The sequence below is a fragment of the Miniopterus schreibersii genome (assembly GCF_964146895.1).
Source record: "Miniopterus schreibersii genome assembly, chromosome: 7".
Lineage (NCBI taxonomy): Eukaryota > Metazoa > Chordata > Mammalia > Chiroptera > Miniopteridae > Miniopterus > Miniopterus schreibersii.
Genome location: NC_138108.1, coordinates 4,030,451 through 4,045,257, shown reverse-complemented (window position 1 = coordinate 4,045,257; position 14,807 = coordinate 4,030,451). Strand labels below are relative to the sequence as shown.

General features: G+C 57.4%; 1 protein-coding gene across 2 annotated transcripts in view; it reads left to right on the top strand.

Annotated features, from left to right (window-relative positions):
- DIS3L2 (DIS3 like 3'-5' exoribonuclease 2) overlaps positions 1 to 14,807 on the top strand; it is a 215,250-nt gene that overhangs the window by 198,004 nt on the left and 2,439 nt on the right. For both annotated transcript variants that reach the window (XM_081142279.1, XM_081142280.1), the window contains exons 15-20: positions 9,537 to 9,720; positions 10,465 to 10,551; positions 12,017 to 12,164; positions 12,538 to 12,668; positions 12,842 to 12,946; positions 14,278 to 14,379. In XM_081142279.1, the coding sequence (XP_080998405.1) occupies positions 9,537 to 9,720; positions 10,465 to 10,551; positions 12,017 to 12,164; positions 12,538 to 12,668; positions 12,842 to 12,946; positions 14,278 to 14,379 (757 nt within the window). The remainder of the gene's footprint in view (positions 1 to 9,536; positions 9,721 to 10,464; positions 10,552 to 12,016; positions 12,165 to 12,537; positions 12,669 to 12,841; positions 12,947 to 14,277; positions 14,380 to 14,807) is intronic.

Sequence of the window (14,807 nt, the reverse complement as noted above, 5' to 3'; positions counted from 1 at the left end):
GGGGTGTGTGTGTGTTTGGGGTGGGGGGAGACAAGCACCTGTGTATTCCGGCACACCCTTCTCTTTCGAAGAGCTGCATGCCCAAAGCCTAACTTTAAAATCAAAATTGATCCCTCCCAGTATCAGTGGTGCCTTAGCTGGCCCCACGGAGCTTGTCCAAGGCTACAGAACCAGCCCCCATTGTCGGACTGGGGCATGAAGAGACCCCTGGCCCCGAAGTCCAAGCAGGACAGCAGAGCTGTTGGGGACCCTGCAGTGGCTCCCCCGGGTGGCTGGGCCTCTGTGTCTTGGCCACACCCCCTCTGGTCAGCAGTTCCAATTCCAGTTGGGCAGCAGCTAGAAGTGGAGAGAGGCATGTGTGTCAACACCACAGTGGAGCCAGCAAGCCCTGATTGCCCAGCTCTACACGGCCGCACAGCAGACACTGCCACCTGGTTCTGCTTAGGGGAGTTCTCTGCCATGAGCAAGCCCGGCACTGCTGCTTGGGCCTGCCCTGTGCCTCCCTGAGCAGAGACCTGAACCTTGGGAAGGGAACGAGGCTTCTCTTTACGCTGACAAAGGGCTTTCTGCCTGTCAACCCGGCTCCCCAGCAAGCCCCCGCCCCCTGCCTACCGCAGCCACTGGGCCTCCCTTTGGCAGGGCCCGAGGGCCCGTGCTCCGGAGGCCTAGCCTCTGGAGACTTCCTTTGAGCTAGAAAAACAAGCAGCTGAACCATGCTCCCTGCAGCTGGGCCCCGCCTGCTGAACCTATAGAAAGGACTGGAGTGGGTTTAGCCTCACAGAAGAGGAAACCTGGCTCCAGCCTCACCCACAGGGCCTGTTATGTCTGGCTCCAGAGGCCTTCTCCTCGGGGGTTTTCCATGCCTGTGAACTAGGCCCCATTCACTTCCCTGTGGTTTCATGGGAATGTCCAAATGCTCAGCAGGTTGCAGCGAGCCCGGGAGGAGAGGGGTCAGCAAGAGGCCCAAGCTCTGACGTGTGGGCAGCCCTAGGGCTGCAGCACCCTCCACTCAGATGCTTGAAGTGGGATGCCCAGTCAGCTGTGGGTGGGCACCCATCAGTCAGTCTGCCAAATTTCCTCTGGTGGGCCCCCCACCCCCTTGGCCTATTCTGCCTGCAGCTCCCTCTCTCCAGGCCTCCGCTTTCCAGCTCCCAGGCCACCAGCTCCACCCTGGCCTGGCCTAGGAGAGAACTGCAGCAGAGAGCTTTAGTTTCCCAGCCTGGCAGCTCTCACTCCAGTGCTCCTCAGCCTGGGGCCCTTCCAGTGTTCCGCCACACTACCCTCGATGTGGGGCCGCAGGAGAGCAGCAGGTCCCCCAGGAGGGTGGCCACTGCCTCCAGCCCTGCAGGCTGCTCAGCCTTGAAGAAGGGGCTGTGGTCACGTGCAAAGGTCTTCTGAGAGACCCTGCTGCCTTCGTGGCTGATGAGGAGCCCAAGGACTCCCAGGCCCACTGTGTGGCTGTGCCCAAGTGGGAAAGATCTGCCCTTCAGAAGAAATGAACTTGAGACTGGCTGGGGGCAGTTCTTATCAGATTTCCCAGTTAGCAGTTTTCACTAAGAGCTAATTGAACAGTCTGTGAGTGGCCTGATTCCATCTGCATGAGACTCCCACAGATTGTGACAAGTGCCCTGTGGCTGAGGGCAGAGGAGGCTCTTCTGGTCTCTCACTTGGTTTTGGTCTTTGAAAACTGATGCATTTTCAGGTTTGGACAACAGCCATGCCACTGCCCTGGCTGCTTGGCTCCCGGTCGTTTCCAAAGCCGCTTTCTGAGTGTTCTGCGTGTGGAAGGGGTGGGGCAAGTTTCTCATCTGGTTTAGCTGGTAAAATGGATCTGGAAACAGAACATCCTCGGAGGCCCAGCCTCTCTTGCCAGGCAGGGTTGAGAGGGTAAGTGCAGGGGAGCGGAGAGCCTGAGCATGAAGGCCCTTAACCCTCAGGCTAGGGGGCTTGACCTGCCTACCGGCACCAGCCTCCCTCTGCTGAGGGACGGGACAGCAGCCTGCTCGGCTGTGTTCAGCTCAGTGCTGACCTAAATCTGGACCATGCCTCCAGGGCCACAGTACAGGGACCAATGCCCCCTGTCTGGACCTGCCCGGGGAGGCTGCCCTTCCTTGGACAGCCCCTTCCTCCTCGAATGCTGGCTGGGCACGTACTCAACTCGAGCTCTTTCTCACGTTAGCTCCTTGGCCTCTGAAAGCACATTCAGATCTTTTGAATACTTAAAACAGGAATAGAAAACATTACAGAGACGAAACTTGAACACTTGCTTCTTTCACCCATAACCTTGACGGCCTCCCTCACTCTTTAATCTCTGGTTTTCTGAATTGACTTCCCCACCCCTACCGCCACTGAGACTCAGAGCTCCTACTTGCCAAGTCCAGTGGCCCCTCCTCTTCACCGCAGCGCTGGCATTGTGGACAACAGCCCAGCTCGGCCTTATGCCCTCCTCTCACACCACTTTCCTTCTCAGCCACCTCACCACCCTCCAGTTCCCCTCCTCTCCTGTCTTACTCTCTGTGCCTGGTGACAGGGTGACAGTCTTGTCCACCCTGAGAGCCTCACCTTCTATGTATCTCTGGACCATGGTGCGACCCTTTCTTGCTGCCTCTGGCTGCTTCTTGCCAGCTCTCAGCCTCTTCAACTTCCATCCTAACTGCACGTGGCCTCTGATCTGTGTCCCACCGTCGCTGGGCTCTTCTCCCTCTTCTGGGAGGGTTCCTAGTCCTGCAACCCTCCCAGAACCCTCAGGTGAAGTCCCATCCCCCACCACACAGCCCTCCTCCCCTCGACGCCTTAGTCTCCAGCATACCTGCTTTATTATTGTTCTGCCTTCACACCGTTACAGCTTCACCCCTTTGTGTAAAGTGTCTCCCTCCTCCTTGCCATCTCTTGGAACTGATCTTGCGTTTCTGGACATATCTCCTCCCAGGGCTGGGGCTCTGGGAGGCCAGGCCAGCGCTGTCTGGCTGCAGCAGGGCCTTGAGGTCACACAGCCCTGTTTGTGAATCCCAGCTGCTCTCAGGGAGTAGTGGGGCGTGGGGCCACACCTTTCCTTTTTGTCCCCACAAAGAGAAAGAGTAAAGATGCTCCCAGGCCACAGGAGGGTTTCATGGGCTGCAGCTCGCCATCTGTCACTGGTGCTTGCTGGTGTCTCGTCCCTCTCGCTGACCCAGCCCACAGCAGCGGCTCAGAAGGGTCCGAGGATGAGTAAGAGAACAAAGAGAAACAAGCTAAGGGCTCTGTGGGGAGGGGAGCACTCCGGCTGGTTCTGGATAATGCCACGGGCTTGCTGTGGACGCGCACGGTACTCTGTAGACCGAGGGAGGGAAGGGAGGAGCAGGTGTTGCTTCTCTCTCGCCTGGTCTGGGGATCTCAGTGGAGCTCAGGCAGAGCTTTAAATTAGCTACAACCCCTGGCAGCAGGTATAAGGAGTCAGAAGTATATGTGTGAGGAGTGTGTGCCCGAGCAGAAAGGGGTATGGTGGCAGACCTAGCCCTCCCAACTCTGGAGCATGCCCATCCTGTGAATCTTCCATTCTACACAGGTTTATCGAGTGTCTGCACTGTGCCAGGCCTTGCACCAGCACTAGGGTGGGCAGCATTGGGGGGAGGGGAGATACAGCCATGGTCAGTAGTGTGGGCTAAATGCCAAGGTGGGATACAAATAGGGTGCCCAGGGGGCACGGCTCATAAGGTGGGCACCTCATGCCGCCTCCCTGGATGAAGGAACATCTAAGACAGAGATGGGAGAAGAATGGTCCAGGATCCCAGGCTGAGGGAACAGCGGTGCAAAGGGACAGAAGCTAGAAGAGCCAAGAACTCAGGATGGTTGAAGTGTGAGGGAGGCGGCGGGGACAAAGGAGAGGTGATCTGGGCACATGACACCAGCTTGGTAAACCTCACTTTACAGGAGGTGGAACTAACTGTCTTGAGGGCAGTGGTAGCTGCTGAAGGGCTTCAGGCAAGAGAGGAAAGTGACAGGTTTGCCCTCAAGAAAGAAAGGATCCACCACTTTTGGTGTGAAGAAGGAAGCAGAGCAGGTACAACTAGAAGTAGGGAGGCCTTGGTAAGAGATGGAGGCTGGACCCAGTGGGAGGCATTGTAAGAGAACAGCAGAGGCCTCTGGGCATCTTGACATGTTCAGCCCCAGTCCTGGGTCATTCACATCACAGTATCATAATAATGATGGAACATCTAATTAAGGCAAGACACTTGTGTATTGCATACCCGTTTTTCAGATAATTGAGATTCAGAGAGGTTAAGAAATTTATCTGAAATCACCCAAGTATTGATCTGCTGAGCTGGTAACCACCAGCCCCTCCTCCTCTCCGGGTGGCTTGGCCTGAACAAGGAAGGAAGTAGGGTCAGGAGAGGTGAAGAGCAGGAGCCTCACCAGAGGGTTTTCCATGGCCACAGGCACAAAGCACAGCCACCGCCTTCCAGATGAGCAGAGGGGCACTCAGTCCAGTTCCTGGATGGTCAGGGATGGGCATCCTTCTTCTGAAAGGGCAGTGTTTTAGCCCAGTTCTCATTTAGCCACTGCCTGATCCCTGCCAGGTGGAGCGGCCTTTCCCAAATCTTTCCCTGTAAGATGCTGCCCAGACAGGTTCAGTCATCAGTGAGCAGCCAGTGCTGCATCCAGGAGCTCCTCCTGGTAAGGGTAACATTAGCCCCCTAAAGGCAAAGGCTGCCCCGTCATAGAACATCAAACAAAATAATCTCCAGCACATCACATATATTTATACTTTCTTCTTTTTTTTTAATCCTTACCTGAGGATATGTTTTTATTGATTTAGAAAAGAGAGGAAGGGAGAGAAAGAGAGAGAAACATCAATGTGAGAGAGAAACATTGATCAGTTGCCTCCTGTACACACCCAACCAGGGATCGAACCCATAACCCAGACATGTGCCCTGATCAGGAATCGAACCGTCAACCTTTTGGTGCACAGGACAACACAACCAACTGAGCTAGCCGGCCAAGACTATACTTTATTCTTTAAGTGACAGTAACACCTTTTGGGAAGCACCATTATAGACCAGAGTTGTTTTTGCTGTGGGAGGAGTGTGTGTACTTGTGTGTAGGTTGCTTGTGGTCTTCTTACCTGCCATCTGCCATAGCAGGTGAGGGACTGACACCTCTGGGCTTGTTCAGCTCCTCCCTGGAACAAGAAGCCTCTCACCTGTCCTTCTGCCTCGCCCTCCAGCGCCTGGAGGCCCAGAGCACAGGTAGGTGGGATGCTGCAAGTGAGTGCATGGCCCCCAGCTGGCCGTGCAGCTGTCTGTCACAGCAGAGCCTGCCCCAGACCTCCGGAGTGGTGGACCCCCAGTGGCACTGGCTCCAGATGCTCAGCAGATGCCAGGCCTGGGACTAAGGCCTCGTCTCCAAGGGCTTGGCTTGCTGTTCTGGAAGGTGATCCTGGCTGGCAGCCATTCCTGAGCCCCTATTTAGAGCAGTTGTCAGGCAGTTGCTGAGTTCCAGCTCCCCCACCCCCACCCCCCAGCAGGACTGAGTGATCTCATGCTTGTGCCATGCTGGGAGAAGGGGAGGGGAGGGGTTATGATCAGGGCAGCGTTCAGGGCTCCATCCCCACTCAGGCTCCCAAGCCCCAGTGTGTGCAGTTTGCTCTCAGCAGTGCGTCCTAACCACCCAGAACAGCTTGGGGCATCGTCTAAGGCCTGGCTGCAGGTCTTTGTGTGCAGCACTGCCCCTCAAACACGGAAGGAGATCAGGGTGAAGGGGTGCTTGCTGATGAGGTCAGATGCCAGAGCTCCTCTTGTAATCACCCTCTTTCCCTGGCTGAGTGCAACCCTTAGACCCAGAGCTGGCTTTGATGAAGGAAAAAACACTGAATGGGAGCCCGGAGCCCCTGGACCTTGGGCTGCAGGGCTGCAGCTTATAAACGAAGGCTCTTCCCTGCCCAGAAGTTCCTGGGTTCTAAGCTGCTCCTGCCACGTCCCAGGCCCTGTGGAAGGAAGATGTTGGGGGCCCCCTGCCGGTCCTTCCAGGGAACTGATCCTGATGCGGGGGCTTTTGCTGGCCCCAGAGGAGCGCTGTGACACACCCCAGGCCAGACCAGTTCTCCTTCCCGTGGTCCCTGGCCAAATTTTTGACAGTGAACCCTGAACTCTGGAATCTGGTAGTTGGCTGCCTGGCTTTTCTTGGCCTTTCTGTTCTCGCATTCCATGGAGACCCAGTTCCATCTGCGCTGCGCCCCTCCCAGCCATCACAGGGCTTTACCACCTTGGCACTCCAGGCCCCGCTCCTGCTTTCTCATGCTTACTCGTGGCAGGTTCTCTTTACCCCTCCCTCTCCCACCTGCTGATGGGAAGGATTTTAAGGACAGGTTGTGGGGAAACGGTCCCTGCAGCTGTCCTAAAACACTAATGAGCCATGGCGGCACTGAGAGAACCGGGCTTATTGCTGCTGCACTTCCTCCAATTTGATGACATTGACGGTTTTCTGGGATGAATGCTTGATATCAGCGAACTGATTTGGAGAGGATCCCACAGGCTGCCCTCCTAACTCCTGCCACTCTGTTGTGAGGGAGGGGCTAAGATGCTCAAAGAGAATTGGACACCCCCCCCAGGCACCAAGGACCTGTCTAAGTTCAGCCCCTGCATCCAAAGCTTCGCCAGACTTTTCTCTCAAAGTCAATAAGAGCACACCTGTTTTTCTCTCACCAGCCTCAGGTGACTCACAGCACTGTACTGGGGGTCCAGGGAGAACAACTAATGAGGTCACAGGGGAAGCAGCTTGACTGGGGTCTGTTGTCACTGCCTGGGGCTTTGGACATTGGCCCCACTCTCCCCCTCCCTTCCCTCCTGTTCTCCTTACCTAAGACCTTGAGGGGTGAGGCAGGAACGGCTCTGCCTGGGGAGGCTGCCCAAGCATTCAGTTTCTTTGACCCAGGCGGGGAGAGCAGAGTGGGGGACAGGCAGAAGCTGCCCCAGCTCAGCTCGACTACTCTGCCCTGCAGCCCTGTTGTGGGGGCATGCTGCCCCCTGCTGGCCATGCTGGCAAAATGCAGCCCAAAGTCTTCACCCTAGCCTGCTGCTGGGCTGAAGCCTGGGGGCTCTGAAGAACACATGTGCCCCTGCCCACAACGATTCTCAGACTGCGTGGGGAGACAAGTCTAGAACTGCCTGGCACACAGTAATGTTTGTTGAGGGGACAAACGAATGAACGAATGGATGCATCTGAAGCATTTAGCTGATGGTGGCCTGCAGTGTCTGACCAAGAGCAGGCAATCATTCCAGTCAGACATTTATTGAGCAGGAACTGATACTCGTGTTGACAAGATCTAAATAAGAAAACCAAACATTGGTTAGATTATGCTGGACTGTCACACAGGTGAGCGTAGAGCAGCCTGGGCCTTCCAGGAAGGCATGGAAAGGGCGAGGAAGGGGGACAGATGTCAGGGATGAAAATCACAGGGCACTCTGGCCACTTGGCAGGGAAGGCAGGGAGAGAGGAAACACCTCTCGTGTCTTGAGCCTGAGGATGGGGCAGGCACAGGGTTGGTCTTCCCAGCCACCCTGCAAAGCAGGTGCTATTTATCCATGTTCCTGTTCTACATTTGAGAAAAAGGAGGGTCAGAGGAGGCCCATGACTTGTTCAGGGTCCTACAGCAAGATCATGTGGAACCTGGTCCAGACCTCATCTGAGGAGGTTTTTGGTCGTTGGGTTCAGGTGCTTGAACTCAAAGGTTTTCCACAGGAAGTAATGTGCTAAAGGACAGATGCGGGAGGGGAAGGGTCAGAATGGCCACTTTAAAGGTTGTTAGGGCCTCCCGGTGGGAATGAAGAAACTCCTCATTCCCCACACTGGCTTCCTGCATGGTACATGGGCCAGCAGAGGTCCGAGCCAGCGTCCTACACCCAGGCTGTATCCCTCCCCCATGGTGGGCAGGTCCAAAGCAGCCCTGTGGAGGAGGGGCTAGGAGTGCAGGACTTGTAAGGAGGGCTCTGGGAGAGACAGATGTGCTGGTGGGACAGCTTGGTAAACCAGAGCCACACTTCTGCTGAGGCTGGCTCAGTCTGGGGGAGGAGGAGCTTTACACACTCATGCCCCACCCTCACCCCCTCCCGTCACTGGCTACTTTTCTATCTTTTTTATTTTATTTTTTTTAGAGTATGTTTATTAAAGCTGGGCACAATGAAAGAGAAAGGACTTAGGATAGAAGAAGCTACAGGAGAGAGCCTAGGCTGGGCTGCTTTGGCTCTCAGAAATGTTATAGGAAAGAAATGAGCCTAGGCTGTGCTGTTGTTAGCTCACTGCAAAGTCAGAGAAAAGGGGTCCTTGGAGACAGGTTCATGGGGTGAGCCCAGGGCGAGCTGCCGCTGCCCATTGCTCCCCTGGTTATAAGTCTCATGGAGACCCTTAGAGTTTAGGAGATGCACACCTGAGAGGGAAGAAAGGTGTGGGTGTGCTCTCGGGAAGGAGAGCACACCTGGCTACTTTTCTTTCCTTGGTGAGGTGACAAGGCTAACCCTGCGGCACTACCCACACCTCCAGAAAGGGAAGTTCATGCTGGGCCTCCAGCTACTGCCCGACCTGCCGGAGCTTCCTCTCTGACCTCCGCCTTGGTGGGAGAAGCACAGGCTTGACTTGCAGACTGGGGTTCAGGTTAAAGACGGGAGTCTTTTCTATCCTGAGCAAGACTTTCCCCACTCGGGGCACCCTGGCCACCATGGCACCAGGACGTGGGTGAGCCTCCTTCCCAGAGGCCTCAGCTCTTGTGCACATGTGTGATCTATGGGGGCCCCAGGTGGGAGAGCAGCACGTAGGCTGCCCTAGATTGGGGGCATGCTCAGGCCTCTGTGACCCAGCTCCCCACTGTGTCTGACCCCTCAGTTCTGATGCACTTCCTCCATCCGTCAGCCCCCTTCCTCCCTGTGTTCTCTGCGAGCCATATCTCTTCCTCCTTGTTGCTAATCCTAAGTACACTAAGTGAGCAGAATTAGAGTGCTGACTACTAGGAGGCTGACTGTGGGGTTTGAACACCCCAACAGCACTTTTGCCTTGTCCCAGGCTGTGTGATGTCACTCTTGCTGCCTGAGACTCTCCGTTCATCCTCAGAAACCCTCGTCTCCCTGGGGAGGGAGGGAGCCCAGCACTTCTGGGAACAGGGAGCCCTCTGGGTTCTTGGGGCACATTGTTTTCTTATAGCTTGGGGTGCCCCTGAGTGTCCTAAGAGGCTAGTCACTCAGCAGAGATATTTTTTGAGCACCTGCTGTGGGTCAGGTGGGGTGCCAAGCCCCGGGCAGCGAGAGAATGAGACAGACCCTGTGCCTGCTCTCCAGGAGCCCCATCTAGTAGGGGAGACAGCGCACAAGCTGACACTGCAGAGGGGTCATGCGGACTGACTAGTGCTTGAGGGTGTGAGCAGGGGTAAGAGAAAGCAACTCGAGGAAGGAAGTAGGTTGGATGGTGGGAGGGTATCTCTAGGCTGAGAATGAGGGTGCAAGAGAGCCAGCCAGCAGAGCAGCTGGGACAGAAAGAATGGACAGGGCCCCTGACCGATTCCTCCCCTGCAGGCTTGTGGAGGAGTTCATGCTCTTGGCCAACATGGCAGTGGCCCACAAAATCTACCGCACCTTCCCTGAGAGGGCGCTGCTGCGCCGGCACCCCCCTCCACAAACCAAGATGCTCAATGACCTGGTGGAATTCTGTGACCAGATGGGGCTGCCTATGGACTTCACCTCCTCTGGGGCCCTCAATGTGAGTGCCCGGGAGCTGGGGGGGGGGGGGGGGTTGCAGCAAGAGGCCCTGTTGGGAGGAGGAGAAGGAAGGCCTGGAAGTGGGTGGTGAGAGCCTCTGCATCCCACCAGCGCCCGTTCCCCTTCAGCCAGGACTCCCCTGCAGGGGAGTGAGGAGGCCCTGAGGAGAAGGCCTCCGAGTCCTCAAGGCCCTGGCCGTGGGCCTAGCTCCCCTCCAGGACCAGGTGAGGGAAGCCCTTGAGGCTCAGCTGTGGGAAGGGTCCTGTAGCCAGGTATGGGCTGGGCTTGTCCCAAGCCTTCAGTAGGGGCCGGGTCATTGGAAGCCAGAGCATGTCTCTTATGGTAAGCAGTGTCGAGAGTTCCCTGCCTGGAGCTAAGCCTCATGGAGCTGAGGACTCCATGGCCTTAGCTCTGATCCCCCAAGAGAGAGGCTATTTCTGCCTGTGCCCCAAGCCTAGGATGGGTGGAGAGGTACCTTGGGTCAGACAGCTGGAAACAGTCTGTCCGGGCCGGCCAGCTACCTGTGAAAGGACTGACCTCCAAGCTGTTGTCCATGAGGCAGGCCCAGTGTGGGACACAGGCTGGGGACTCTGGCCCCTGCACCCCACTCATGGCCATGTGAGTAGGGCTGGGCACCTCAGCTGACTCTCCCTCCCTAAAACTGAGTCTCAGATGCTCCGCAGGTGACAGGGCCCCCGAACCTTCTCCCCAACCCTGACTGTATATCACATGGGTTTTCTCCTAGAAAAGTCTGACTGAAATATTTGGAGATGACAAGTACTCACTGGCCCGGAAGGAGGTGCTCACTAGCATGTGCTCCCGGCCCATGCAGGTAAGGAGGAGCCTGCCCCCCATCTTCCCCCTCTCCCAGGAGCACCCATGACCTCTGCACATGCAGAGGACTTGAGGGGAGGGGGGAGGACTCCCCAGGCAACAGCTGGGATGGGTGGGCCCTGAGCTGAGCCTGATCTGCTACCTCTGGCTTGGTCTTGCCTGCTTCACCTGCTCAAGGGCAGTTTGCCTGGGCCTGCTAGAAGGTCCCGTTTGAGCCCTGCTACCCCACATGGGGGGCAGAGAGTACCTATGGCCATGGGCTCAACACTGCTCTGCCCTCCAATGGCCCTAAGTCCCAAGAACTGCCCCCTGGCTGTGCCATGCAGGGCCAGTAGGGCCCTCATTCTCTGCCCCTAGAAGCCATCCACCTCCAAGGTCAAACCAGCCCTGGAGCTCCATGGAAAGGAGGCCTCTCCCAAGTCACCCAGAGCCTGAAAAAGACTGGACCTTTCCTGGCCTTTCCTGCCAGTGACCTCAGAAGCCAGCCTTCACCTTGGGATCTGATGGCAGGGAGTGACCAGACAGTCTAGTGCCCTGTTCTCCCAGCCCCAAGAATAGACGGGATGGGAGACCAGGCAGGGGTGGCAGCAGTGAGCACTAAAGTCCTGGGTGAACTGCTGAAACAGGATACCAGGGCTGTTATAGGGAGGGCTGGTCACTGTGGGAAAGCCATGGTCCCCACCCATCCCACCCTACCCAGAGATACCTTTGCCAGCCCGGAAGGGAGCCAAAGTCATCTGTCCTCCTCACCCCAGCTCACCTGGGGAACTGGGCCACCTCTGAGAACAAACGTGGCTCAGAGTGGAGGCAGCTCTCACCTCCCCCTGTGACTTGCCCCAGACATCACCCAGAGCCCAGCAGGAGCTGGAAGAGAAGCCGAGTTGGAGAGCCGAGCAGGTCACCACCAGCTGTGCCAAGGGTTCCAGGGCCTCCATACACAGGAACTGGAGCCAGCTGTCCATTTGGCCGAGCGAGCACATGGAAGGGTGTGAGAGTGAGAGCATGGCAAGCAGCCCAGGAGCGAGCAAGTGAACACACAGGGTGTGACTTTGGCTCCGATGAGGAAGGAACCTGGCCATTTGCTCCCAGGCAGCAGCTCATCCTTGATTCCCGAATCCCTGAGAGCTCAGGGACACAGGGCAGGCAGCTTCAGGGCCTGTGACCAGGGCTCCCAGGATCCGCAGGACCCTTCCTGCCTGGAGCGATTTGCTGGGCCCCTAGAGCAACTAGGTGTTCCTTCCTACACCCATCATAATTCCTGCCCTGCGAAGGGCCTTTAGAACTCATACCTGGGTCTTAGCCCCAGGACAGATGATCAGGGACAGAGGGGCTGAGGCTGGCAGGCTGGCGAACTGTTGCTTCCCTTGGCTAGCACAGGGTGGAGTGTTGGGAGCAGAGGGTATGGAGCCTCTGGCCCAGCCCCACCTGGCCTGGCCAGGCTCTAAGAGTGCCCACTCCCCCAGATGGCGCTATACTTCTGCTCGGGGATGCTGCAGGACCCGGAGCAGTTCCGGCACTACGCACTCAACGTCCCGCTCTACACACACTTCACCTCACCCATCCGCCGCTTCCCTGACATTGTGGTGCACCGGCTCCTGGCTGCCGCACTCGGTAAGGGGCACCACTCTGAATGCAGGCCGGTGCCCAGCTCGCGCCCCCCCCCCCCCAGAGTGGGTGCCCGGAGGCTGCACTGCGGTGACTGTGGAAGTTCGAAGGGGTGGGCAGCCCCAGCAGCAGGGAGCCTGGGCGAGAAACTCCCTGTGAGTACCTGTGGAAGGAGCCACATTAGGGCTCATTAAAAGCGAAAGGCCACCCCACCATTCTCAGCCTCTGGAGCTGGGCAGGAGGAGGCCTTGGCTCCGCATGGGCCTGCCAGGCCTCAACTTGCCTGGTCCCAGGTCACCACGCTGCCCATCACCCAGCCTTGGCCAGTACACACAGAGCAATGCCCCCACCAGCAGCCCCCCAACCACCCTCTTTTCAGGCTACAGGGAGGTGCCAGATGTGGAGCCCAGTGCCCTGCAGAAGCAGGCCGACCACTGCAACGACCGCCGCATGGCGTCCAAGCGCGTGCACGAGCTCAGCACCCACCTCTTCTTCGCCGTCCTGGTCAAGGTAAGTCCATCTTCCTTACTCCTCCTCCCCTCCCCTTTGCCCCACCTTCCCTCCTGGGCAGCTGCTCACAAGGGCCCTGGAGGAGTCCTGGGGCCTTCAGCAGCCGGGGTAGGCCCTGGGGGGACGCCATATCCCGTTGCCAAGCCTTGGCTGGAGCCTGCCCTGCCCTGCAGGAGAGTGGCCCCTTGGAGTCAGAAGCCATGGTGCTGGGTGTCCTGAACCAAGCCTTCGACGTGCTGGTGCTGCGCTATGGGGTGCACAAGCGCATCTACTGCAATGTGAGTGCAGGGCCACCAGGCCACGTGAGGTACCTGCTGGGTGGGCAGAGGCCAGCTACAGGGTGCAGAAGCTCCTGGACTGTGAGATGAGTACGAGGCCATGTAGTTCCCTTGCCCTGTCCCCTCCCAGACACCCACTTAGCACTGTTTTCCCCTTCTGTCCCATTCCCCTCCACTGAGGCCTCCTTCCTAGTTCCCTAGGATCTGGGGGTTCTGGCCCAGGGACAGCCCTCTGTGGACACACAAGCATGGAGGATGGGAGCACAGGTCGAGGACCCTGCTGTCCCCATCCACACTGAGGATCCAGGCTATGGTGGTGACACTGCACTGCACCCTCGCCCAGGTGTGAGCCGAGCCGGCACATGGGGCAGAAGGCATGGAGCCCCTGACCTTGCTCCCCTCCCCCACCCAGCACCAAGCCCACCCATGGGCCCTGCCAAGACACCCAGCTGTGTCTGTCTGGGAAGGGGATCCAGGCCATCTTCTCCAAGGACTTAGGCAACCATAAAACAGGTCCCTCCACAACTGGTATAGGATGGTAGGGCAGGCAGGTTTTGTGAGATTTTTTATAGAAACATGGGGGAAGAAAAGATCAGAAAGAATGGTCCATGGCCACTCTGGAGGCAATTTCCCCTAAACAAAAGGAAAAAAACCACCCTTTGCCCCTGGTGGCTGTTCATTCCAAGTCTTGGTGCCTGTCTAAGGCCACCTGATGGAGCTGCTTCAGCCTACCTTGGGGTTAACATCCAAAGCACTTTAGGGAGTGCAGGGCTCAGCACATAGTGTGGAATGAGCATGATATTAACAACATGTAGTAAAAGAGAAGAGACAGAATAGAGACCAGCTGGGACCAATCAGCGTTCTTGTCCTTGAGTCTTGATGTTTAATGAGCGCTACAGAAGTTCAGGTCTAGATCATCTCTGCAGACAACCCAACCCTCAGTCTGTGCTAACACCTAGTGCCAGCAGGGGGCAGTAGCCCTCCAGCCTCAGGTGCCTGGTCCTCTGGCCCAGGTCCTGAGGAGCAAAGGCAGACCCACCGCTTCCCCAAATAACACACAGAGCCTAAGTACTGGCCTTATCCTGCCTCAGTGGAAGATGGCCTGGCAGGGCCGCCCTGAAGCTGGCCAGAGGTGAAGATGGGGGGGGGGTCACCCCTGGAAAGTCAAACACCAGCTGCTGGGCTGGCCCTCAGGGCAGGGAGCTCCCTGAGGCCAGTTGGAGGTGGGCCAAGGCAGGAGGCTACTTCCCAGCATCAGGGCTGTGCAGGATCAAAGGTTAGGAGGTGGTACCCAGAGCCCAAGACCTGAGACCCAGCTCTGTGCACCCCAGGCCCTGCCCCTGCGGTCCCACCACTTCCAGAGGGTGGGCAAGAAGCCGGTGCTCACACTTGTCTGGGATCCTGAGGACCTGGAGCAGGAGCCAGTGCAGCAGGTTAGAACTGGGGCTGGGGCTACTTTCCCAGAGCACCACTGTGTCCCTGTCCACCCCTGGCACTTGGGGAGCCCTCCTCCTGCCTCCTGGGCTGCACCCCCCTGGCCTTCCCCAGCACCCAGGCTTACCCACACCCCCTTCTAGCTTTCTGGCACCACCTTCCCTCCCTTGGGGACACTCACTGTGAGGAGAGGTGGAGGTTGGGGGAGGCTCTGCCTGTCTCTTTAAAACCAAGTCCTTAACTTTTGGGGTCCTTTGAGAATCTAATGAAAGCTATGGACCTCCTGTCCAACAAATTCTGTATAACAGTTTGTACCTACGACATGCTCCCAAGGACAGCCCATACCCCAGCTGTTTGTCCACACTGAGTGCCTACTGTGTGCCAGGCACCAGGACCCACAGCATCAGTACCTGATTGGGTTCAGCTC